At 39.1% G+C, this 24,917-nt stretch overlaps 1 protein-coding gene across 1 annotated transcript in view; it reads left to right on the plus strand.

The window, feature by feature from the left end:
* Dgkk (diacylglycerol kinase kappa) overlaps positions 1-24,917 on the plus strand; it is a 118,491-nt gene that overhangs the window by 62,798 nt on the left and 30,776 nt on the right. Inside the window, exons 5-12 of the mRNA XM_048335398.1 lie at positions 14,897-15,032; positions 16,265-16,371; positions 16,709-16,834; positions 18,612-18,714; positions 20,454-20,637; positions 21,488-21,596; positions 22,143-22,282; positions 23,036-23,117. Coding sequence (XP_048191355.1) covers positions 14,897-15,032; positions 16,265-16,371; positions 16,709-16,834; positions 18,612-18,714; positions 20,454-20,637; positions 21,488-21,596; positions 22,143-22,282; positions 23,036-23,117 — 987 coding nt within the window. The remainder of the gene's footprint in view (positions 1-14,896; positions 15,033-16,264; positions 16,372-16,708; positions 16,835-18,611; positions 18,715-20,453; positions 20,638-21,487; positions 21,597-22,142; positions 22,283-23,035; positions 23,118-24,917) is intronic.

The raw sequence follows: 24,917 nt of genomic DNA on the forward strand, positions 1-24,917 counted from the left end.
TATGTTAGGCATTGGATAAATTTCTTGTACTGTTTGTTACCTCCTCCCTCATTCCCCCCTTCCCCTCCTCCTTTCCCTCTCCCCCCATGAGTTGTTCAGTTGGTTTACACCAGTTTTGCAAGTATTGCTTTTGTAGTCGTTTGTCTTTTTATCCTGTGTCTCTCAATTTTGGTATTCCCTTTCAGTTTCCTAGTTCTAATACCTGTATACACAGTTTCCAATGTACTCAGATAAGATACAGTGATAGTGCAGGTACAACCACAGGAAGGGGATACAAGAGGATCATCAACAATAGAAGCTATGGTTTCACATGGCATGTTGAAAGTAGTTACAACAGTGATATAACAGTCGTTTCTATAACATGGAGTTCCTTTCACTTAGCATCATCTTATGTGTTCATAAGGGCTATTGGGCTGTTGTGATCCTCTGCTGTGACTAGCCCAAACCTGTGCTAATTATTCCCTATGAGGGAAACCATAGAGTCCATGTTTCTTTAGGTCTGGCTCACTTCACTTAGTATAATTTTTTCCAAGTCCTTCCATTTCCTTTCGAATGGGGCAATAAAGGTGTAAAATTCCATGTGTATATGTACCACATTTTCCTGATCCCTTTGTCTACTGAGGGGCATCTGGGTTGGTTTACAGTATTCCTTTATTTTGTTTCACTTTCCATTAGTCTCAGCTGGCAATGTTTCTGTCAATATAATCTCATCTCTATTACTGGATTTTGTTGAGATGGTTGATTAATCTGACATTCACATCCTCACTAATCTGCTAATGAGATAGTGAGTGTCACACACTTCCAAATATACTTTCTCATTTTTGGAATATAGGTAGAGTTAGCCAAATCTTAAAATTCTAGTTCCTCTTTGCTGAACATTTCCACCTTAAACTCACCTCCTTTTTTCTCTGTTTTCTATTTTAACAATCAAATATATTTTCATAACGTTATAATTCAACCATAGTCAAAATTAAAAAGATTAGCAGACTAGTATATTTATTTATTTTTGTCAGTACAGAGATGGAACTCAGGGCTTTTCCCACAGTAGGGAAATGCTTTACACTAGGATTCATCATCAGCTTTATTATATTTATTTTTAATTTAAAATATTACTAACATTCTATGGGGGGACTGGTCTTGGGGCTGAACTCAGGGGGCTGGCCTTGAACATTTTTGCTCAAGGCTAGTCCTCTACCACTTGAACCACAGCTTAAGTGAAGCCACAGCTCCACTTCTGGCTTTTTTGGTGCTTAATTGGAGATAGGAGTGTCACAGACTCTTATGGGCTGGCTTTGAACTATGACCCTCAGATCTCAGACTGAGAAACAAGGATTTATAGGTCTGAGCCACTGGTGCCCAGCTTACTAGTATTCTTTTTGATTAACGAATTGCAATTGTAGGGGGTATGAGGGACGAGGTAACAAACATTACAAGTAATGTATCCATATGAAACTGTAACCTCTCTGTAAATCAGTTTGATAATAAAAATTTGAAAAAAAACAAATTGCAATTGTATCTAGGGGGTACAATGTGTTGGAGTTTAGGGAGGAGTTAGGAATATTTAACATCATAAAGAATTTCTCTTATTTATTTGTACTTTTAAAAATTATTTTTTTGGCAACTAATGGAGTCTGAATTCAGGGCCTTCTACTTACTTGCAAGGCAGATGCTCTGCCAATCAGCCAAGCCCCATTCAACCGTGTAATGTTGTTTTTCGTGTGTGTCAAGTACTGGAGCTTGAACTCAGACTCTGGGTGTTCCCCCTAGCTAATTCTGTTCAAAGCTGGTATACTACCACTTGAGCCACAGTTTCATTTCCAGCTTTTTGCTGGTTAATTGGATATAAGAATCTCATGGGGCTGGGAATATGGCCTAGTGGTAGAGTGCTCACCTCGTATACATGAAGTCTTGGGTTCGATTCCCCAGCAACACATATACAGAAAACGGCCAGATGTGGCGCTGTGGCTCAAGTGGTAGAGTGCTAGCCTTGAGCAAAAAGAAGCCAGGGACAGTGCTCAGGCCCTGAGTCCAAGGCCCAGGACTGGCAAAAAAAAAAAAAAAAGAATCTCATGTACTTTTAGAGACCTTGCTAGCCTTGAACCTAACCCTCAGATCTCAGCCTCCCAAGTAGCTAGAATTTCAGGTGCAAGCCATCAGTGCCCAGATCATATGTTTTGATATATGTGTACAAGATGGCATGATTTAATAAAGGTGATTAACATATCTATCCCCTCACTTACCTAACATTCTGCTCTCTAATTTATAAATTCAACTTTGTAGGCTTTACCTATAGAAAACTGAGTTTGGGCTAATTTTGAACAAAAGTAGCATAGACTGGGTGACTTATAAAAATTATTCATTGTTTCTCAGAATCACCAAGCCCTTTCGTTTTTAAAAAGGGTCTCCTAACTTTGCCTGGGCTGGCCTTGAATTGGCAGTACTGCTTCCTCTGCCTCCCAAGTAGTTGGGCTTTACAGGCATGTGCCATCATACCTGGCTAACATATTGGTTTCTGTTAATATATATAAAATAGATAAACATATGTATAATATATGTAAACATATATGTATATACAAATTTATATGTCATATATGAACAACATATATATGCATACATATTTATATATTTACATATATTGCTTATATGGTAGTTCTGTTTGAAACGTTTTTGAGGAACCTCTATATTATTTTCCATAATGCTTATACTAGCTGGCATAGTATCCATGTCTCTTGCTTGCAATCCTAGCTACTCAGAGATGTGAGCATCTTGGTTCAAAGAAAATCTGGGCAGGGAGGTCCATGGTTCTTGCCTCCAAATATCCAGCAAAAAAGCCCAAAATGAAGCTATGGCTCAAGTAGCAGAACACCAGCCTTGAGTGAAAAAGCTAAGGGAGAGTTGGGCACCAGTGGTTCACACCTGTAATCCTAGCTACTCAGGAGGCTGAAATCTGAGTTGCAGTTCGACGTCAATCTGGGCAGGAAAATCTGTGAGACTCTTTCCTCTAATAAACTACTCAGAAAAAGCCAGAAGTTGTGCTGGGGCTCCAGTGGTAGAGCACTAGCCTTGAGCAAAAGAAACTCAAGGACAGTGCCCAGGCCCTGAGTTCAAGCACCAGGACCAGAGAAAATAAGCTAAGGGAGAGCTTCCAAGCCCTGACTGAGTTCAAGCATGTGGGTGTGAGTTTGCACACTTGCACACACTAATGCCTATGCTAAGTTGCAATCCCCCAAACAGTATATAGAAGCTCTCTTTTCTCAACATCATTTCTAACACTTGGTATATTCATGGTTTATCTTTTTTTCTAGTAGCCATTCTCACTATGGTTTTAGTTTGTATATCTCTGATGATTAATGATGCTCATTGTTTTTACCTATATCTATTGGTTATTTACATGTCTTCTTCAGAGAAAGGTTTGTTAAAGCCATTTCTCCATTTTTAAAGTAGAGATATTTTCTTCTTATTTTTGAGTTGTTTGGCTTGCATATACATTTTGGATATTAAATCTTTATCAGACGTATGATTTACTAATATTTTCTCCCATTTCAAAGGCTTTCACTTCTCTTTGTTAATCATTTATTTTGCTGTGTTTCAGCTTTAGTTTGATGTCATCATATTTGTCTATTTTTCCTTTCAGTCCATGTACTTTGGGGGTAATTTTTTTTTGCCAGTCCTGGGCCTTGAACTCAGGGCCTGAGCACTGTCCCTGGCTTTCTTTTGCTCAAGGCTAGTACACTGCCACTTGAGCCACAGTGACACTTCTGGCCATTTTCTATATATGTGGTGCTGGGGAATCGAACCCAGGGCTTCATGTATATGAGGCAAGCTCTCTTGTCACTAGTCCATATCCCCAGCCCTTTTGGGGGTAATTTTTTTAAATCACTGCCCAGAACAATGTCATGAGGCTACTCCTATGTTTCCTTTTACAAGCTTTACAGTTTCAAGTCTTAGAGCCAAGTTATTAATCTATTTTGAGGGTTTTAAAAAATAAGATCAAGACCTAATTTTGTTCATCAGCATGTGGATGTACAGTTTCTCTGGCATCATTATTGATAAAATTGTCTTTTTCCTGTTGTGTATTCTTGACATCTTTGCCAAAAGATTGACTGTAAATGCACGAGTCTATTTGTGTTTTTTTTTCCTGTCCTGTTCTATTGGCTTATGTGTCTTTTTTATGTCAGTACTGTGATGTTTTGACTACAATCACTTCATGTTTTGAAATCAGGGAGGGTGATGCTTTCAACTTTGTTTTTCTTGCTTGAGATTATTTTGGCTATTCAGAGGTATTTGTGGTTCCATACATAATTCCGTTTCAGTGAAAATGATACTGGAATTTTCACAGATTGTAGTCAATCTGTATATTACTTGAATTTTATGGACATTTTCATAATATTAATTCTTAAAACCCACGAATACAGGTATCATCCCATTTGTTTATGCTTTCTTTAATTTCTTTCACCATTGTTATATAGTTTTTTTACCTCCCTGGTTTAATTCATACCATGTATATTTATGCTATTATAAATGAGATTATTTCCCTAATTTTCTTTTGGATAGTTCATGATTACAATATGGAAACATTAATGGTCTTTATGTTATCATTACACAATGATTTTAATTGTGTCTTTATAGTTTTGGACTTAAAATCTATTTTATAATAGATTTTATAATCTATTTTATAATATAAGCACCACTACCTCTGCTCTCTTTTAGTTTCTATTTGCATAGGATGTCTTTTTTCCATATTATCATTTTCATTCTATGTTTGTCCTTAGTGGTAAAGTGAACCTCATATAGACAGCATATGGTTTGTTGTTTTTTTTTGTTAAATTTTTATTGTCAAACTGATGTACAGAGAGGTTACACTTTCATACGCTAGGCATTGGATACATTTCTTGTACTGTTTGGTACCTCCTCCCTCATTCCTCCCTCCCCCTCCTCCTTTCCCTCTCCCACCCTGATTTGTTCAGTTGGTTTATACCAAACAGTTTTGCAAGTATTGCTTTTGTAGTCGTTTGTCTTTTTTTATCCTGTGTCTCTCGATTTTGGTATTCCCTTTCTATTTCCTAGTTCTAATACCAGTATACACGGTTTCCAATGCACTCAGATAAGATACACAGATAGTGCAGGTACAACCATAGGAAGGGGATACAAGAGGATCATCAACAATAGAAGCTATGGTTTCACATGGCATGTTGAAAGTAGTTACAACAGTGATATAACAGTCGTTTCTATAACATGGAGTTCCTTTCACTTAGCATCATCTTATGTGTTCATAAGGGCTATTGGGCTGTTGTGATCCTCTGCTGTGACTAGCCTAAACTTGTGTTAATTATTCCCTATGAGAGAGACCATAGAGTCCATGTTTCCTTGGGTCTGCCTCACTTCACTTAGCAAAATTTTTTCCAAGTCCTTCCATTTCCTTACGAATGGGGCAATGTCATTCTTTCTGATAGAGGCATAAAATTCTATTGTGTATATGTACCAGTTTTCCTGATCCACTCATCTACTGAGGGGCATCTGTGTTGGTTCCAAATTCTAGCTATGACAAACTGTGCTGCGATGAACATTGTTGTGCTCGTGGCTTTAGCGTGTTCTTGTTTGTGGTCTTTTGGGTAGATGCCCAAAAATGGGGCTGCTGGGTCATAGGGGAGTTCTATGTTTAGCCTTCTGAGGAATCTCCATACTGCTTTCCAGAGTGGCTGAACCAGTTTACATTCCCACCAACAATGAAGTAGGGTTCCCTTTTGGCCACATCCCCTCCAACATTTGTTATTGTTAGTTTTCTTGATATAGGACATTCTTACTGGGGTAAGATGGAATCTTAATGTTGTTTTGATTTGCATTTCTTTTATGGCCAGTGATGTAGAGCACTTTTTCATATGTCTCTTGGGCCATTCTCTTTTCCTCATCAGAGAAGTCTCTTTTTAAGTCTTTAGCCCACTTGTTGAGAGGGCTATTGGTTCTTTGCGGTTTTATTTTGGAGGAATGTAATTTTTTTAGCTCTGCATATATTTTAGATATGAGGCCTTTTTCCATTGTATGGCCAGTAAAGATATTCTCCCAATCTGTGGGCTTTCTGTTTATCTTGTGAGCTATGTCCTTTGCCTTGCAAGCTCTGCAGTTTGATGCAGTCCCATTTGTCCATCCTTTCTTTGATTTGTCGCATTTCTGGGTCTTTGTTAAGGAAGTTCCATTCTGTGCCGAGGAGCCCAAGTGTTTCTCCTACTCCTTCCTTTAGCAGCATATGGTTGAATCTTGCTTTTCTGTTCATTCACCTGCATCATGCCTTTTTATTGAGGAATTAAATCTATTTACATTTAAGGTAACTATGTATAGATAAGAACTTACTACTTTCAGGTAGAATTTATTTTCTGATTGTTTGTAGCTCCTTTAATCTTCCTTTTTTGTTATCTTCCTTTGTGGTTTGATATTTTTTTGGTGATTATATTATTTGAATCAATTCTTTATATTCTGTGCAACCCCTATAGGATTTTGCTTTGTGGTCGACCAGGAGGCTTACATAGAATACCTTATCCTTAAAGTAGGCTTTCTTAAACTAATAATCACTTGCCTTATTTGCATACATGAAATACATTTCACTCCCTCTTTCCTCACTTTTTATGACTGTAATGTGAACATTTGAATTTTTCCTTTTTTTTTTTTTTTTTTGCCAGTCCTGGGCCTTGGCCTCAGGGCCTGAGCACCGTCCCTGGCTTCTTCCCGCTCAAGGCTAGCACTCTGCCACTTGAGCCACAGCACCGCTTCTGGCCGTTTTTTGTATATGTGGTGCTGGGGAATCGAACCTAGGGCCTCGTGTATCCGAGGCAGGCACTCTTGCCACTAGGCCATATCCCCAGCCTTCAACAATTTATTGTGGCACTGGTTGTTTTTAATAGCTTTGTTTTCTGACTCTCCTAGTAGGAAAAAATTGCTTTATATACCACCCTTCCAGTATAAGAGGATGCTCAGTCTGACCATTATATTTAAAATTTTTCACATATTTTGTTATTACTTAGAAGCATGTGTTATAGCGTAAAGAATTTCTTAAACAAAGTAATGATGATTTTCCTTTGCTTTTGTTTCTCTGGGCATTTTTATTTATCCTTCATTTCTGAAGGACAGCTTAGTTGGGTGAAGTGTATTTTTGCTGGCAGGGTTTTTTTCTTCATTATTTTGAGTAAATGATCTGTGATAGTCACCTTTTCATCTCTGTGATAAAGTACCTAGAAAATAACTTAAGCGGGGGAGGATTTATTTTGGTTAATGGTTTCATTAGTTTTAGTCTATGGTTGGCTGGCTTCACATTTTAGGACTGTAGCAAGGCAAAAACATTAGGGAAGGACATGATGAAGAAAAGCTGCTCACCTCATGTTAGCCAGGAAGGAGAGAGAAAGATGGAGAATTAGGGCAAGAGAGCAAAACATTGAGAAAGGAGAAGAAAAAGAAAAAGAAGAGGAGGAGGGGGCGGAAGAGGAAGAAGTAGGCCACATTCCCAGCCCCCCATAATTCTTAAAGATCTTTCTTTTTCATTTTGTTTTCTTTTTTGGCCACTGACTGTATTACCTCAAACTTCCTGTCTTTAAGCTTACTGATTCTTTTCTATGCTTGATATAATTTGCTATTGAACTTACTACTGAAATTTTCTGTGATTGTACTTTTTATCCATAAGGTTCTAATTTTTTTGATATTTTTATTATCTTTAAATAGTTGCACAAAGGAGTTGCCATTTAACCTAGAAGTTTATGAATAGAATGCATCCTGATTTCTTAGGGGAGGAACACAAAGGCACAATGCCTCTGTGCCTCTGCTCATATGAAATGGCATTTACCAAAATGAAATAAAGAAAAAATTTATCTTGATTAATGTCACCCCTTTCAATACTCTCATCATCCCCCTCTAACCACCCCTTTACTCACTTTTGTTGATTTTGTAGGATGTACATTGGATTCTTGACTGCATTCTCCCCCTTTTCTCTTCATTTGTATACCCTTTGACCTCATTCCATCTGTTTTGAGTACACACTTCCTGGTGATTTATTTTGTTGAATTTTGACTTTGCCTTTCTAAGGAAGTATTCTATTTTAGTTCTCCCTTGAAACTACTTTATTCCAGTTAATGCATTTGTATATACTTGCATACCACCCAACATATTTATTTATAAATTTATAAGCTGAATCTAGCTTCCACATATAAGGGAAAACATGCATCTTTTATCTCTCTGGGCCTAGATTCACTTAACATAATTTTTATATCTTTTTATTCCCTTAAAAATGTTACAATATCATTCTTTCTCATAGATGAGTGAAATTCCATTGTCTATATTCCACATTTTCTTGATCCATTCATCCACTGAGGGGCATCTTGGCTGATTCCATACCTTGGCTATTGTGAATACTGCTACAATAAACATGGTTATGTGGTGGCTAAAGGAAACAGCCAACAAGATAAAAAGGACAGCCCACATGGGAGATTTTTTTCTAGCTACACATCAGACAATGTCATACTATCCATAATATACAGAGAACTTAAAAGTTAAATTATCAAAAACCAACGACCCAATAAATAAATGGGCTAATTAGCTAAAGAGAGTCTTCTCAGAAGAAGTAAAAGTGGCCAATAGACATATGAAGAAATGTTCAACATCTTTGACCATAAATGAAATATAAGTCAAAACAACACTGAGATTCTACCTCACCCCAGTTAGAATGGCCATTAATTATCAAGAAAACGAATGATAACAGATGATTGCAAGGATGTGGCCAAAAGGGAACCCTAATACACTGTGGGTGGGAATGTAAACTTGTTTAATCATTCTGGAAAGCAGTGGGGAAATTCATCAAAAAATTAAACCTAGAACCACCCTATGATCCAACAATTCCACTCCTGGGCATTTATCTATTTATTTTTAATTGTTTATCAAACTTCTCTTTTGCTTCATGAATTATTTTCCAAATTTCTGTGGGATTTTTTTTACAGATTATGATGAATTAGTACCAGTTACTTAATAAATATTTTACATCTTTGGGGTCTGATTTGTGGAATTTTATTAGTTTCTTTTGGTATTCACATTTCCCTGATTTTGCACAATACTTGTATCCTTATATGACTATTCGTTTGACAGATGGCCAGTTCTTTAGGCCTCTGCAAATATTCTTTGGTGATACCAAGTCTTTACTATATAGTTCACCCTAGAGATAGATCGACTGGTAGCAACTGAAAGTGGCCAATCTTGGTATGGATTTCTCTACTTAGGTTTGGTTACTGCCTAGTTTCTGAGGTCCAATAGTTTTAGTGGCTTTATTCCATGGTCCTGTGAGGTCACTGGCAGGATTCTGCCATTAGGTGAGGTGGCTAATTTGTTTCTGCAGCCAGTCTATCTCTGAATGGGCAGGGTTACAAGTTTTCTTCCTTAACAGGGCAGTACTATTTTTGTACTCTCTAGTTAGACAGGGCCATGAGATGAGTGGTTCTAAGGCTTAGTGAGGTCTCTGGGTTGTTACTCAACCCCATAAGTTGGGAAAAACAGAAACTGGTCTCCAACTATGTGTGGGTTTTGGCTCACCTCCAGACTTATGGTAGATTTAAAGCACCTAGGCTTGGTTGAAACACCCCTCTGTAACAGCAGTTAGATGGGGACAGATGTTCCTTTAGCAAATAATTGCTGTCCTGCCGTTGTTCCTTGGTCTGGAGAAGAGTTAACACAAACACTAGAACTTAGATCACCTCTCTGTTGCTATGTTTGGGAATGACCAGGTGCTCTTTCTATGGGTAATCTCTGACCTACAGTTGCCCCTACCTGGAAAATACCCAAAATTACTGAGGCAGTATAGGGAAGCTCCCTAGATTTGGACCTGGAAGACTTAGGGACTATTTCTTGCAGTGTGATGCTGTTGCCTAGTTTCTCTAGTGTGATACTTCCATTGGCTAGAATCTAGAGCAACCACACACTGTGCATATGAACCCCATCTCTGATCTCTGTTTCTAATTGACCCCAGGTAGTCTTGCCCTACATGTAGTTACAATGCTTCCAATGAGAAAAGACAGTAGTGAGCATTCTGCAAAGGATCCGAGGATAGTGGAAAAGCTAAATATCCACTTCTAAAACTTTCCACAACTATAGAAAATATATTCTCAAAGGAATTCTCTATATGAGGTAATGTAATAGCTTGGGGGAGCACAGCGCAACTTTTAAAAATCCACTCTTCCTACCTGTGATAGACTATCACAGATTTATCTGCAGCCAAAGTGGGGGAGTGGTGCTGAGTCCTGGGAAATTCATATTTTTGCCTATGAATAGTTCTTAGTTAGATATTGTAGGTAGAGAGTAAAGTTGAAGATCTATTTTGTCATCTTGGTAGCATTACTCCTCTCATATTTTACTACAACAAATCCAAAGGAACCGAATCTCCTCAGCTAAAAATCCAGTTTTATCAATCCCAAATTCTACCTTCCACAAAACACTAGAACACAGGCAGCGTTTAGCCACGTTCTTTGCCACTTTGTCGCATTCTCCAATAATATGGCCGTCATTTGCATTGAGACCTCAACAGAATGACCTTTTCTGTTCATATTTCTACCAATTTTCTTGTAAAAAATGTTGGTAGGTAGCCCTCTTTTCTTTCTGAGCTCTCACCAAAATGGCCTTTAAATCCCATTCAGGGAAACACAGGCTTCTCTTAGCATATACCTCAAAACTCTTCTAGCATCTCAAATCCAAATACATTTCCACATTTCGGACATTTGTTACAGTGGTACTCCTTTTTCCCCAGTTTATAGATAGCAGTCTTCTGTGTTCCCACATGGCAAGAATAGGAGAGAACTGTCTGGGGTCTTAATTTTTTTGGTGCCAGTCCTTCCTTCCTTCCTTCCTTCCTTCCTTCCTTCCTTCCTTCCTTCCTTCCTTCCTTCCTTCCTTCCTTCCTTCCTTCCTTCCTTCCCTCCCTCCCTCCCTCCCTCCCTCCCTCCCTCCCTCCCTCCCTCCCTCCCTCCCTCCCTCCCTCCCTCCCTCCTTCCTTCCTTCCTTCCTTCCTTCCTTCCTTCCTTCCTTCCTTCCTTCCTTCCTTCCTGGCACTGAGTTAGATGTACTGAGGTATGAAATCAGGGCTTTATGCTTTCTAACTAAGCACTCTACCACTTCAACCATACCTCCAGCCCTTTGTTTTAGGGTTATTTTTTAGACACTCTTTTTTGTGCTCAGATGGCCTAGATAGTAATCTTCCTACAGAGCTTGGATGGCAGGCATGTACTCTCATACTTAGCTTTTTCTATTGAGATGGAAGTCTCTAAGATTTTTTTGCTGGATGAGGTGTGACCATTGTGATCTCAGCCTCCACACAGTTGGGATGACGTGCATGTACCACTACATCCAACTATAGGTTAAGACGAAGCTTTGCTAACTTTTTATCCCAGGCTAGCCTTGAACTATGATCTTTTCCATATCAGCCTCTCCAGTACATGTGATTACAGATGTGACCCACTTAATAATTCTGTTCTATAATGAGTTGTATACTACTGGTCTCCAAAATTTGTATGTTGACTTGTTGGCCTCTAAAATGAATATTTGGAGACAGGACTTTTTAAAGTTTAAATTGTTCCAATAGGAATGGTGGCCTCGTAGGAAGACAAAGAGGAAAAGAGAGATCTCTCTTTCCACATGCATGCATTCAGGAAAAGCCATGGAAGCATACAGGGGGAAAGTGATCAGCAAAAAGCCAGGAAGAGAGTCCTCACTAGGAACCAAACTAGTTGACACTTTTCTCTTGGATTTCTTAGCTTTAAACTGTGAGGAAAGAGTTTTCTATATTGATATATGCTAATAAATTAAGTAAATAAAAGAGATTTCTACTATTTAAGCCACTTTGTATGTATTACTATTGAAGCGTGAGTAGACTAATACAAGTGGCTTCCTCAATGTCTTCCCGTAGAGAGAAAACAGACTTTACCTTCCATACATCCTTTATTCATTCCTTCAGCTATATATACAAGTTTATTACTTATACTTTCTACTTTCCACCCAATCACAGAACAAAATTAAGTCAGTTCTCTGTCACTCTATAAAAAGGATCACATTTTTTGCCAGTCTTCTAAAATGTTTCTCATTTCCATCTGAGATCTCACCAGAAACACTGTTTTTTTTTTTTTTTTTTGGCCAGTCCTGGGCCTTGGACTCAGGGCCTGAGCACTGTCCCTGGCTTCTTCCCGCTCAAGGCTAGCACTCTGCCACTTGAGCCACAGCGCCGCTTCTGGCCGTTTTTCTGTATATGTGGTGCTGGGGAATCGAACCTAGGGCCTCGTGTATCCGAGGCAGGCACTCTTGTCACTAGGCTATCTCCCCAGCCCCAGAAACACTGGTTTTTTGTTTGTTTCCATTTCCTAGACAGAAAATTCTTTAATCTTATTTCTAGCAATATTCTGTTCAAGACAATCTGGGTTTTTATTACCATGTGCCTCATAATTCTTACATCCATTACCCATTACACAACTTCAAAGCCACCTCCATATTTTTAGGTGTCTGTTACAAAAGCATCTATATATACCCTACCAAAATCTTACTCATTTCCTAAGAATGTTGTAACAAATAATCTCAAACTGGACTGTTTAAAAATCAGCAATGTAGCAATATTTCTAGAGTCTGAAAGTCTGAATTCAATGTGTTTACAGTACCACAGTCTCTCTACTACAAGAGGATCATTTTATGCCTCTTCCTGGTTTCTAGAGATCACTTGATATTCCTTAGCATGAATATGCATTAATTATTTTCTGCCTACATCAGATCATGACATAGCTTTTGTCATCTCTGTGTATTCAATATCTTCACAAGGTGGTTTCTCTGAATGTATTTGTGTCCATACTAACCTCTTATAAGGACACCAGTCATTGGATTAGGTCTCACTCCGATCCATCATGACTTCTTCTTAGTTTGATTACACCTTATTTCCAAATGAGGTCATATTCATAGATCCCAGAGATTAAGACGAACATATTTTAGGGGACATAATTCAAACCACCACATATTCTTATCTAGGGTTGGGTGAGAATCTTATTCTGTAAGTTTTCTTATAGAAAAGATGAACACAAGAAATACAAATTCTGTTTCTTTATTTGCTGAGCTTAAGCAGTGTCTATTAAATTCATTCCTTTATTTTTAATAATATTCAATATTCTACATAGTTAGAATTCTGAGTTTCTTCTACCTGATACTGCAGAACCTTTCAATATTTTTTGCTGGTACCAGCCCTGGTGCTCCCTCTTATCATTTTTGCTCAAGGCTAGTGCTCTACCACTTGAGACACAGTTCCATTTCTGGCTTTTTGGTAGTTAATTGGAGATAAGAGTCTCACAGACTTTCCTGCCCAGGAGGACTTCCAACTGCAGTCCTCAGACCTTAGCCTCCTAAGTAGCTAGGATTACAGGCATGAGCAACCAGCACCTAGTTTGCCTTGCATATTTTTAAACAGTGCAATTGTCACCCTATGCTAGAATTATTTGTTTCAGAATTTGTCCCCTCCAGCATACTATAAGCTCCTGCAAGGAAATAACTGTGACTTATTACATAATACATAGAAATCTTGTAGTAATTATTGAAGGAGAGGAAAATATTTGAAGGAGGTAAGATGCTTATTAGAGGTACAATATAGTAACTTAAGAAGTAGAAAGAGGCTGGGAGAACTGAGTACCAAAGCCAAGGCTACATCCAGCAACCCACTTGCTACTGTGATATTCTTTGAGCTTTCTAAGGTCTCGAGGTATATAAAATCATTCCATCATTTACTAAAGTTTCAAGACTATTACTTGATAATCCTTTAGATATCAGAATAGCTTTTCTTTCTAGAAACATCCAGGTCAGGACACCAGTAGTTTAGTACATATACAGCATACTAGGGGAAGAAATGAAGATCTGAGAGTGCTATGTGCAAGCTATGCCTAACTTCTATAAACTGACCAAGATTAAAGTTTTAATGTGGTAAATCCCTCAATAACAACTGATATCCAGGAAAATACATAGTTCTTTTCAAAGTCTTTTCATAGCTTTCTATACTCAACACAGTATAATGTCAAGAATAAAAAAAGTTTCCATGTCTGTGTCTAAATTCTAAAGGAAGTTAGAGAAAGAGAAAAAACAATAATGCTAAGTTCAGTTCTGTGGATGCCAAACAGAATGTCACTCAGTGAGGACAGGGACTTTGTGTTGTTCATCATAATACCTAAATGTCATTCATGAAAAGTACCAAGAATAGAGAAGTCACTCAGCAAATGTGTGTTTAATCAATTATTAAATGAATTAAGTTGATTAACTGGGAGACTGCTGTAGGCAGTCAGAGCATGGACTTCAGGAAAGAATACTTGAATCAGAAGCTCCTGAGAAGATTGGAAGCTAAAGATCCTTTTACTGTTGCCCAGGTCAAGCAACCCTACTCACCTGGCAGCAATGTGTCCCTCCAAGAGGTAGTTAAAACCTGACAAGTATTCCTTAGCCCACAGTTAGAGCCCTGACTCTTCCCTTTTTTCCTGGACAGAGCAGTTGGATATCATTGAATTTCCAACTTACCACCCCCTTTTTTGTTTTCTACTTAAAAAGTACAAAGACCAAAGCTAATATTGAACAAATTTTGCTTGTACTGAATCAGTTTAACGCTTGGAAAAGCAGTAGAAAGATTATCACTCCTATCTTCAACTTCCGGCTCAGGATCCAATCCACTATTTTTCCCTTTCTAAAGCCACTAGCAAAACAAAAACCAAAAAAAGCCAAGCATTGGCTTTCCAACTTTCAGTCTTCTTCACATGCTCTGATACGTATACAGCAGGCCATTTTAATCCTAGAAGCAGATTTTTCTGGCTTTTCCTAATTCATTTTTGTGATTAACCCTCCATTTTCTCTTCTCTTTTATTTATTTTAGATACCTGCAGCAGAAAATAATCCTTTCCTTATCGGAATGCACTGCTGGTATTCCAGCCACAGTCCCAGGACTCAGCACTGTAATGTTTGTCGAGAGACTATTCCTGCCTTGTCTAGAGATGCCATCATCTGTGAAGGTACCTATCTTATCTTTTCAGTGAATCTCAATAGGTAGAGATAGAAGTAAAGGAGTTCATATGCCCTTAGTATCATTGACTCATATTAGATCAGAGACTAGGTATGAGGTTAACCTGGCCACGAAAGGAAGAACTAGCATAAAGGGAAGTTCTCATGAATAAAAATAGAGAGTTAGGTACGAGAGGATGGGACTATATAATCACAGGGTTAGAAAGACAAAAACTACTTCATTCCTACCATTAACTTCCATTCAGGTTGGAGAGGAAGTTCTCATGAATAAAAATAGAGAGTTAGGTATGAGAGGATGGGACTATATAATCACAGGGTTAGAAAGACAAAAACTGGGCTGGGGATATGGCCTAGTGGCAAGAGTGCTTGCCTTGTATACATGAAGCCCTGGGTTCAATTCCCCAGCACCACATATACAGAAAACGGCCAGAAGTGGCACTGTGGCTCGAGTGGCAGAGTGCTAGCCTTGAGCAAAAAGAAGCCAGGGACAGTGCTCAGGCCCTGAGTTTAAGGCCCAGGACTGGCCAAAAAAAAAAAAAAAAAGAAGAAAGACAAAAACTACTTCATTCCTACCATTAACTTCCATTCAGGTTGGAGAATACAAATTTTAACCACTAAGAATCAAAAAGTCTACAAAGGAGGCTGAGATCAGAGAATCTTAATTTGATGCCAGCTCAAGCAGGAAAGTTTGTGAAACTCTTATTTACAATTAACCACCAAAAAGCCAGAAGTAGAACTGTGGCTTAAGTGGTAGAGCACCAGCCTTTAACAAAAAAGCTAAGGGACAGCACCTAGGCCCTGAGTTCAAACCCCAATGCTCTCATTTAAGAAAAGAATCAGGGCTAGGGATATAGCCTAGTGGCAAGAGTGCCTGCCTCGGATACACGAGGCCCTAGGTTCGATTCCCCAGCACCACATATACAGAAAACGGCCAGAAGCGGCGCTGTGGCTCAAGTGGCGGAGTGCTAGCCTTGAGTGGGAAGAAGCCAGGGACAGTGCTCAGGCCCGGAGTCCAATGCCCAGGACTGGCCAAAAAAAAAAAAAAAAAAAAGAAAAGAAAAGAATCAAAAGGAACTGGTTTACATCAGAAGTAAGGCCAATGGAAGTGGGTCAGAACTGTTTAGAATGTGTGTGGGTTCTAACATTCAGAATAGCTTTAGGAAGGGAATTCAAATCATTATTGTCAGTAGATTCATGTCCATTCTTCCTTCTCTTCTCACAGTGTGTAAAGTTAAATCTCACAGATTATGTGCTTTGAGAGCAAACAAAGATTGCAAGTGGAATACCTTGTCTATTACTGATGACCTCCTGCTGCCTGCTGATGAAATAGTAAGTACCAGTTGTGCCCTTCCATAGTCATCCTCTCCCTTGCCCTTCATTCAAGCATGACATGTAGGAATAGAAAGACTTCTTCCTAATTAAAAAAAAAAAGAAATACTTCTATCACTAGACAAGCAAAGTAGGCCTCTTCCTCTGGCTCACAATCCAATCAAACTCAAGTAATTAAACCTCCATTTCTATCTTTCATTGGTTATTACCATTGGAATGGGGATTGCAAGATCACTAAGAACTTGAGGGTTTGACCTAATGTCTTCCATGCATAATATAATTGTTCCAGTTGGCCTTTCTTTCATCACTAACCTTTTGACTTTTTTGTTCCTTTCAGCAAACAATGCCCCATCAGTGGGTAGAAGGAAATATGCCTATTAGCTCTCAATGTGCAGTATGTCATGAGAGCTGTGGCAGTTACGAAAGACTTCAAGATTTCCGCTGTCTCTGGTGCAATTCTACGGTAGGACTCCTCCTATCTCTTTGATAAAGAATTTAGCTTCTAGAGGAGGGGTGGAGTGCAGCTTGATAGTGCAGACATAGATAAAAATCTCAGATTACCTTATGCCAATATATTACATAGATTCCAAAGTATATAGTTCAGTATCTTGTCCTTCCAGATCTATCTATAGAATATTTGGGAGAAAGATTTTAGATGCTCAAATCTGATTATTCTTAACTGGTGGGATCATCTAGCAAATAGGAAAAACTGAACTTTCTAGTGATGACAGAATAGGCAGTTAAAAAAATGAATTCTGAGTCTATCCTTAAGAAACTTCTTCCTTCTTCATTCAATACTCCTTAAGGACTTGCAATCTTTGCAAACTAATAACGGTTCATAATATATGAACAAATTATCATTGCTATTTGTACTGAATATTTTTATATTCATTATATCAGTCCTTACAACTTGAAATTGACCTCATTGTTCTCATTTTATAGATGAGGAAAGTGAGGTTCAGTAAGGTAAAGTGATTTGTCTAAGATCATGCAGCCAGAACACATGCCTTGATCCTTACATAATTCTTCAAAGACCATGCTCATAACTACAAACACTGCCATGCCTCTAAACCAGTGGTCCTTAACTGGGGGCAATATTGTCTCTCTTCCCCCAGCCAGGAAGTAGTTGGCAATGTCTAGCAACATATCTGATTCTTACAACTTGAGGGGAGAAGTGCTGTTAGTAGTAGTAGGCCTCTAGTAGACAGAGGCCTAGAATTTTACTAAACTTCCTACAATGCACAGAATAAAGCCAAGAACTATCTGGCCCAAAATTTCAACAGCAGGGTTGAGAGAACCTAATTTAGACTTTCTGTTTGATGCTTCCCTCAAACTGAGTTTTCTTTTCTTTTTCTTTTTTTTGGGGGGAGGGGGGTGTCAGTACTGGGGCTTAAACTCAGGACCAATCACTCTTGCTTGCCTTTTTCTCACAAGGCTGGCACTTTATCACTTGCCCTACACCTCCATTTCCAGCTTTTGCTGGTTATTTGGAGATATAAGTCTCATGGACTTTTTCTTCCCAGGCTGGCTTCAAACTTTGACCCTTAGATCTCAGCCTCCTGAGTAGCTAGGATCACAGGCATGAGCCACCAGTATTCAGCTCAGACTGAATCATTACTGAAGACTCTTGTTTCTTCTTTTAGTCTCTTTTGAGACTTTGAATAACCCAGCCAGTTCTAGTTCCCCCTAGAAATTGTGTAATTAATTATCCAGGACACAGTGCTTGGAAATGTCAGACAACTGAGAAGAATAACCACTTTTAGCCATTCATTTTTTTCAGCTCTCAGCCCTTTCACCTTAGACAAGACCCTTTACCTCAGTGAGCATTGGCATACGCTCATTTTCTAAGATGAATCTAATAATGTCTTCTCTATCATACATTATTGTTGTAAGGACTGAAGTATAAAAACCATTTTATCAGGATTAGGACTAATACTGAAAATAAGCTTCCCATTCTGTAGGCTTCTAAGATTGACCTAAAACTAATGACTTCTCAGTACTTGTAGATGGGTATCTTCTGAAAGTCACCTTTGAAAAGGACCAAAGTTTGGCACATTCAGGGCAGGCTCAAGATGAACTAGGGATAGTCAGATGAATTAGTATGTATGCAGCACTAAAGGTCAGAAAGGAAGATTTAAGTATTAATTATCTAATTCTTGGCATTGAAACTTGAAACTGATCAAAGCTCTTCTTTTCTCTCCCCCCTCCTTTTTTTCTCTGCTCTGTTCTTATCGTTTCAGGTGCACAGCGACTGTCGGAGACGGTTTTCCAAGGAATGTTGCTTCGGGAGTCATCGCTCATCCATCGTCCCTCCGACAGCTCTGAGCGATCCCAAAGGTGATGGTGAGTAGCTAAATCTTAACTTTAGAAATATACTGAGGGAGGAGGGAAGGAAGGGAAGGAAAGAGGGAGAGAGAGGAAGGGTAGAGAGAGGGAAGGAGAAAAGGTGGGGGGAAAGGAGGGAACAGTGTAAAGGCAAAGGGAAAGCCCTCAATGCATCTTTGTTGAATGAATGGATGGATGAATGTGTCAGAACTAGCATTACATCAACATTTTATGTTTGTTTAAAAATCTGATAAGGATATTACTTATACTCAGAGAAAGTAACTACTTCCAAGCTATATTACTGAGGGGACCCCGTAGACTCCCTTTGTAGCTTCAAACCCTGGCAAGCCCTGAAATTTTGGTGCATAACTGGTAGTTTGGTTTAGAATGCATTCAAATTCTACTGGCCAGTGGGTGGGAAGTGGCCCATAGATTTTTTTCCAGACAAAACAGTCATGAAACCTGTTCAGGATTTTCTTCAGGCTCCTTTTCATGCAAGTTACAATAAATAGTGTATCTCAACCTACACATCCTAATTACAAGTAAGCCACATATTTTTGCCCTATGAATCCTTTTTTATGGTGGATTCCCTGAGCCATGAGCTCAGAGGTTTGAGGAGCTGCTATTTGTCCAGAAGCTCTCACCTAGGAGGCCACCATTCCCTGCCTAGCTTCCTGTCAATAGGCTCAAGACTGAGCTCATGATCTGGAAGACCTTGGCTATTTAGTGTTACAACTCCACTTTTCCATGGGTGACCTCAATGTTGGGGATTATTAAAAGCTTCTCTCTCATCCAGAAAATTTCTTGCCACAAGGCCATATCCCCAGCCCTCGTCCAGAAAATTTCTCTATAGACGTGTTCCCCCTGAGGGTGGTGTGATAACATTGAATTGCTTTGCCAGAGATGTAGAGAAGTGATTAAAGTTCTTTGTTTCACCCCGAGTTGATATGTTCTCCCACTAACTCCTCCCTAAACAACAGCTTTTCTTTCCCCTCTCTGCTGATATCCCCTGATATCTTCTGAGAGAACTGAAGTAACCCAAACAGAAAGAACTAGTTAGAGTGTTGATCTTTTCCCTGAGCTGTTTTCTCCTTCCTTAGTTTCCCCACAGAGTTTCACTAACCTTGTGTTTTAACATACTTGTTTGTATATGCATTTGTCTCCTGAGCTTGAGGACGGGAGTTCTATACCTAGCAAGACTTAGCATGATGCCCAGTATGTAACAGTTGCTCAGAAAATGCATTTTTGTTTAGAAAAAGACTTTCAAGTCCCTTTTGCTGAGATCTTGACTTTGTCCTTTAATCTCAAGAGATTAAGATTAGTGCTCAAAAAGTCTTTGTAAACTAGTTATAGTTGCTCATGCCTGTAATCCTAGATATTCAAGAGTTGAAGATTGGAATGTGGTTCAAGGCCAAACTGAGCAAAAATTTGCTGAGACTCCATCTTAATCAATGGTTGAATGTGATGTGTGTGCCTGTGGTCCCAACTATGTAGGATGTATACATGGGAGGACCATGGTTCAGGCTGCTCTGGGCACAAATGTAAGATCCTATCCAAAAAATATCTGAAGCAAAAAGGATTGGGGGCTTGGATCAAGTGGTAGAGTACTTGCCTAGTAAGCATGGGGTTCTGAATTCAACTTTCAGTACTGCTTTTACAAAATGTTTTTTTTTCCCCAAAATGTGATGCTAAAGTATTTTATCTCATTTCCATCAAAATGACCTGTTTTTTTTTTTTCTCTTTTTTCTCTGTCTCAGGCCAATTAGTAGTATCTTCAGACTTCTGGAATCTTGATTGGTCATCTGCTTGTGCATGCCCTTTACTCATCTTCATTAACTCCAAAAGTGGCGATCATCAAGGGATCGTCTTCCTCCGAAAATTCAAGCAATACCTTAATCCGTCTCAAGTGTTTGACTTATCAAAGGGTGGACCTGAAGCGGGGTAAGTACAGTGTAAGAGATATGGCTTCCCTCTATACATTCTAGACTAGAGTAGGTTCCTAGATTCAATCCTTGCACCTGGGCCAGGTACACAAGCATATAACTCCAGAGCATTTGGTGTTGGTTGGTTGAAGGACTTTTAGTTCTTTCTCAGAAATCCTTTCAAGCTCATGTCCTGCTCCCAAGATTGTTTTACCTTTTTTGGCTAAGAGAAAACTAGTGACTGGGAATGTGGCTTAGTGATAGAGTGCTTGCCTAGTATGTATGAATCCCTGGGTTGGATTCCTCAGTACCACATAAACAGAAAAAGCCAGAAGGGGTGTTGTGGTTCAAGTGGTAGAGTGCTAGCCTTGAGCACAGAGAGTCTCAGGACAGAGACCAGGTCCTGAGTTCAAGCCTCAATACTGGCAAAAAAAAAATGAAAACTAGGCCCATTGACATCAGAGGAAGAAGTAAATGGATATTTCTGTCCACCTTTCCAGTGCTTGTTCTTTTTTTCCCAGGGGTGGGGTGAAAGGCCTATTTAATTTTGAGACCACCTGGCTGCTCAGTCTGGTTGCTGTGAGTCTACTGGCACTCTGCAATGCATTCTTCCTGGGCCTCAGCAAATGAGTTAGAATAGGTTACTACTAAATTCCAGAGCAAGGCTAGCCACAGTAGAATGTGAGTTGAGGCAAGGAATGATCTCTGAGATTGTCTGTGGGTATACCCAGAGATAGAGACTAAGGGAAAGAAGGCAAGTAGCCTGTTATTGTGATATCCTATCACTTGAGTCTTGATACACTGTAGTAAAATTATTTTTTAAAAATACAGCCATGCATGAAATGATCATTTCCCTATCTTCTTTCCAGGCTGTGCATGTTCAAGAACTTTGCTCGTTTTCGTGTTCTGGTCTGTGGTGGAGATGGCAGTGTGAGCTGGGTGTTATCTCTGGTTGATGCTTTTGGATTACATGAAAGGGTAAGTCTCTGACTCAGTTTAGCCATTGCTAAAGACATCAGTGGTACAGAACTGCCCATTCCATAAAGTCCTAAGTTTTTTATTCTCCTTGACAATAAAATGTATATATCCTACAAGGCCAATGGCTAATTTGACAAACCTAGCCATTTTCTAGTCATCTTTCTATATGAAAGAGATTGGAAAGATTAGGCAGCAAAAAATTAGTGCTCATTCCCTAGGCCTGAAAGTGAAGAGTAAAAGGGAAGAGAATAAACAAAGACAAAAGGGTCATAAACCTTTGATCTCTCCCCCAGCCTCTAGGGAGCCAGCTCCTCTATTCTGATTCTAGTAGTTTTCTTTTCTGCTGGAGTTTTCCCATATTCCAGCAACTTTCTACTTTACTGAGTACTTTATTGCTGAAAGTGAGGTTCAACTCCTTAAGGACACACACCTTCTAATATCCTTTCATTATAGCTACTAGAATCTAAAAAGTACCCTCTGAGACCTTTCATGGGTGAAGGTTTATGAAAAGACTCTCTAAAAGGATGTCTCTTTCTGTTCTTACAGTGTCAGCTAGCAGTCATACCGCTTGGAACCGGCAATGATCTGGCTCGTGTCCTGGGTTGGGGTGCATTCTGGAGCAAAAACAAGTCACCACTTGACATCCTCAACAGAGTGGAACAGGCTACCGTGAGGACTCTTGACAGGTGAGTTCCAGTTCATATCAGTTACTTCCAGGTCTGTCTCCATCAGGAACATTCTCATATAGCCCTACATCCTTTTTTTGAATTCAGTATAGACAAGCTTGTCTCTTGGGAAGCCAAGAGTCTATCATGTACCTGTTAAATATCATTTATACCCCTCTTCAAATCTAAAAGATCTGAGAGAAGAGGTCTCACAAATAAATTTCAAAGGTCCTGTGAATCTCCTTTTATCTATTGGAAGTTATCTATCAGAAGAATAGTTTTCCCTTAAGAAAGCATATATAGTTTTTATCAGGTTCTCAAAGAAAGGAAAAGTTCAGTAATAATTGTAGACAAGAGAGAATATTGCCATACTATCTCCCCAAAGTAAGACTTTCTAGACTAGAGAATATTTGAGTATTTGTTTTATGTTTGCTCATAAGGATTTACTGGGATGCTCTCTTAAAATACTTATCTGGGCCCAATACAAAGGACCTTAGTGTGTTAACAAAGCACTTCCAAAGATCTTGATGCTACCTTTGGTTGGGAAGCACTGTTTTTCTGAGAGCCCTTGGAAGAATAACTTCCATCCCACTGGTCTAGAGTAGTCATGAGGCAGTCTCCTTTTGTGCTACATCTTGATACCAGGTGGCCAGAGGTCACTAAAGTATTCCTCTGCTACACAGACATTGTAAATTCTTTCCTGACACATGATACATGTATCCCAATGTGTAATAAAGCAGAATTCTAAATATCTGCCTTTGAACTTCATTTCAGATGGAGCGTGATGATTCGCGAGACTCCCAGAAAAGTCCCACTGCTAAAAGGACAGGTTGAAATGGATGTGCCAAAATTTGAGGTAACTACTGCCCTGCTGTAATTCAGGCCAACATATTTATCACAAATGAAATAATGGGAAGATCCCCAAAAGAAACTTTTATATTTCCATGGACTTAATAAGGACAAGATCATTGAGGACTGGGAACAAGTTAATCAGTAGTTATTTACAAAGGAATGTGTTAGGCACCGGGGATAGAATTCCATCAGCTATTTGCTCATTCAAAATATTTATGAAGTAACTACTATATGTAAGATACTATTCTAGGAGTTGTTCTTATGCTAGTGAGTAAAGAAGAATGGCATAGTTCTTGCTATCATGGAGCTTGGATAGATAGAATAATAATAAAGATAGCAAAGATAAAAAAATAATAAAGTAATATGAACATAAGGAAGTAGAAGTACACATAAAAGATAGGAGATAGAGAAGGAGGGAGGGGGGAGGGAGGGAGGGAAAGAGGGAAAGAGAGAGAGAGAGAGAGAGAGAGAGAGAGAGAGAGAGAGAGAGAGAGAGTTGATCTGGGTGGGGTCCGCAAAATCTTTTTGGAATAAATGTCATTTAAGAAGAGACCAGAGGGCTGGGGATATGGCCTAGTGGCAAGAGAGCTTGCCTCCTATACATGAGGCCCTGGGTTCCATTCCCCAGCACTACATATACAGAAAATGGCCAGAAGTGGTGCTGTGGCTCAAGTGGCAGAGTGCTAGCCTTGAGGAAAAAGAAGCCAGGGACAGTGCTCAGGCCCTGAGTCCAAGGACCAGGACTGGCCAAAAAAAAAGGAAGAGACCAGAGCAAGTTAACCAGGTTAACCAGGAAAATAGAAGGTTGTTATAGACAAAAGGAATAGTCATGCATTCTTCTAAGTCAAGAATGGGTATAGAATATGCACAGAACTGAAACATATTTATAATGGCTAGGGGAGAGAGAGGAGGAGGGAGGGAGGAGGGAAGAGAGAGAGGGGAGAGAGGGGGAGAGGAGAGGAGAAGAGAGGAAAGCAGAAGAGAGAAGAGAGTGTAGATAGGGAGAAGAGAAGAGAGGACTAGAGAAGCAATCAGGGACCAGACCAAAAAGGCTTTGTAAATGGACTTCTATCCTAAGAGCAATGAGAATTCTATAAGGGGGCAGTTCTTCTGCATCTTATGATTTAAAAAATTCCAAGGGCTAAAGGTGTTACTCAAGTGATAGATTACTCACTCGCCTAGTAAGTGCAAAGCTCTGAGTTCAGGTCTAGTACCATCCCCACCCCCAAAAAATTTCTAGACATTTCAGCAGGAAAACTGAAATGGTAGATTCCATTATCAATATTTTCACTCTATTTGATTTAATAAATATCCCGCAACCAATCCATTCTGCCATACAACAGAAGAGCTTTAAGTGGAGGGATTCTCTAGTTCTATAATTGCTTTTATAATTATAGCAGCAAAAAGAAAAGCTAAGAGATGCTAATACTGCCTATGCAAGAGATGATGATGATTTCATCTGCTGAAGAAGTAACAGTGATAAGGAGAATTGAATATATTTGAGACAAACTGGAAAAGGAGAATTATCAAGAATTAGTAAATTTTTTAATGTAGGGAGTGATAGAGAACACAAAGTAATTGTAATTAGGAGAACATATACAAGACCCAGACTAGCTGTAATCCAGCCTAAGCTCTACCACCTATTAATTTCTTCTCTGTGCTTCAGTTTTCTCCTCAGTAAAATAGGGATAATCTTAAACTGTTAATACAGTTATTGAAATTACATAAAACAGTATAGAACAGAGCCTGGCACATAGTCCTATATAAGTAGGCTTTGTTATTAGTAGTAATATTACTTAAGAGG

The sequence above is a fragment of the Perognathus longimembris genome, chromosome 28 (genome assembly GCF_023159225.1).
Source record: "Perognathus longimembris pacificus isolate PPM17 chromosome 28, ASM2315922v1, whole genome shotgun sequence".
NCBI lineage: Eukaryota > Metazoa > Chordata > Mammalia > Rodentia > Heteromyidae > Perognathus > Perognathus longimembris.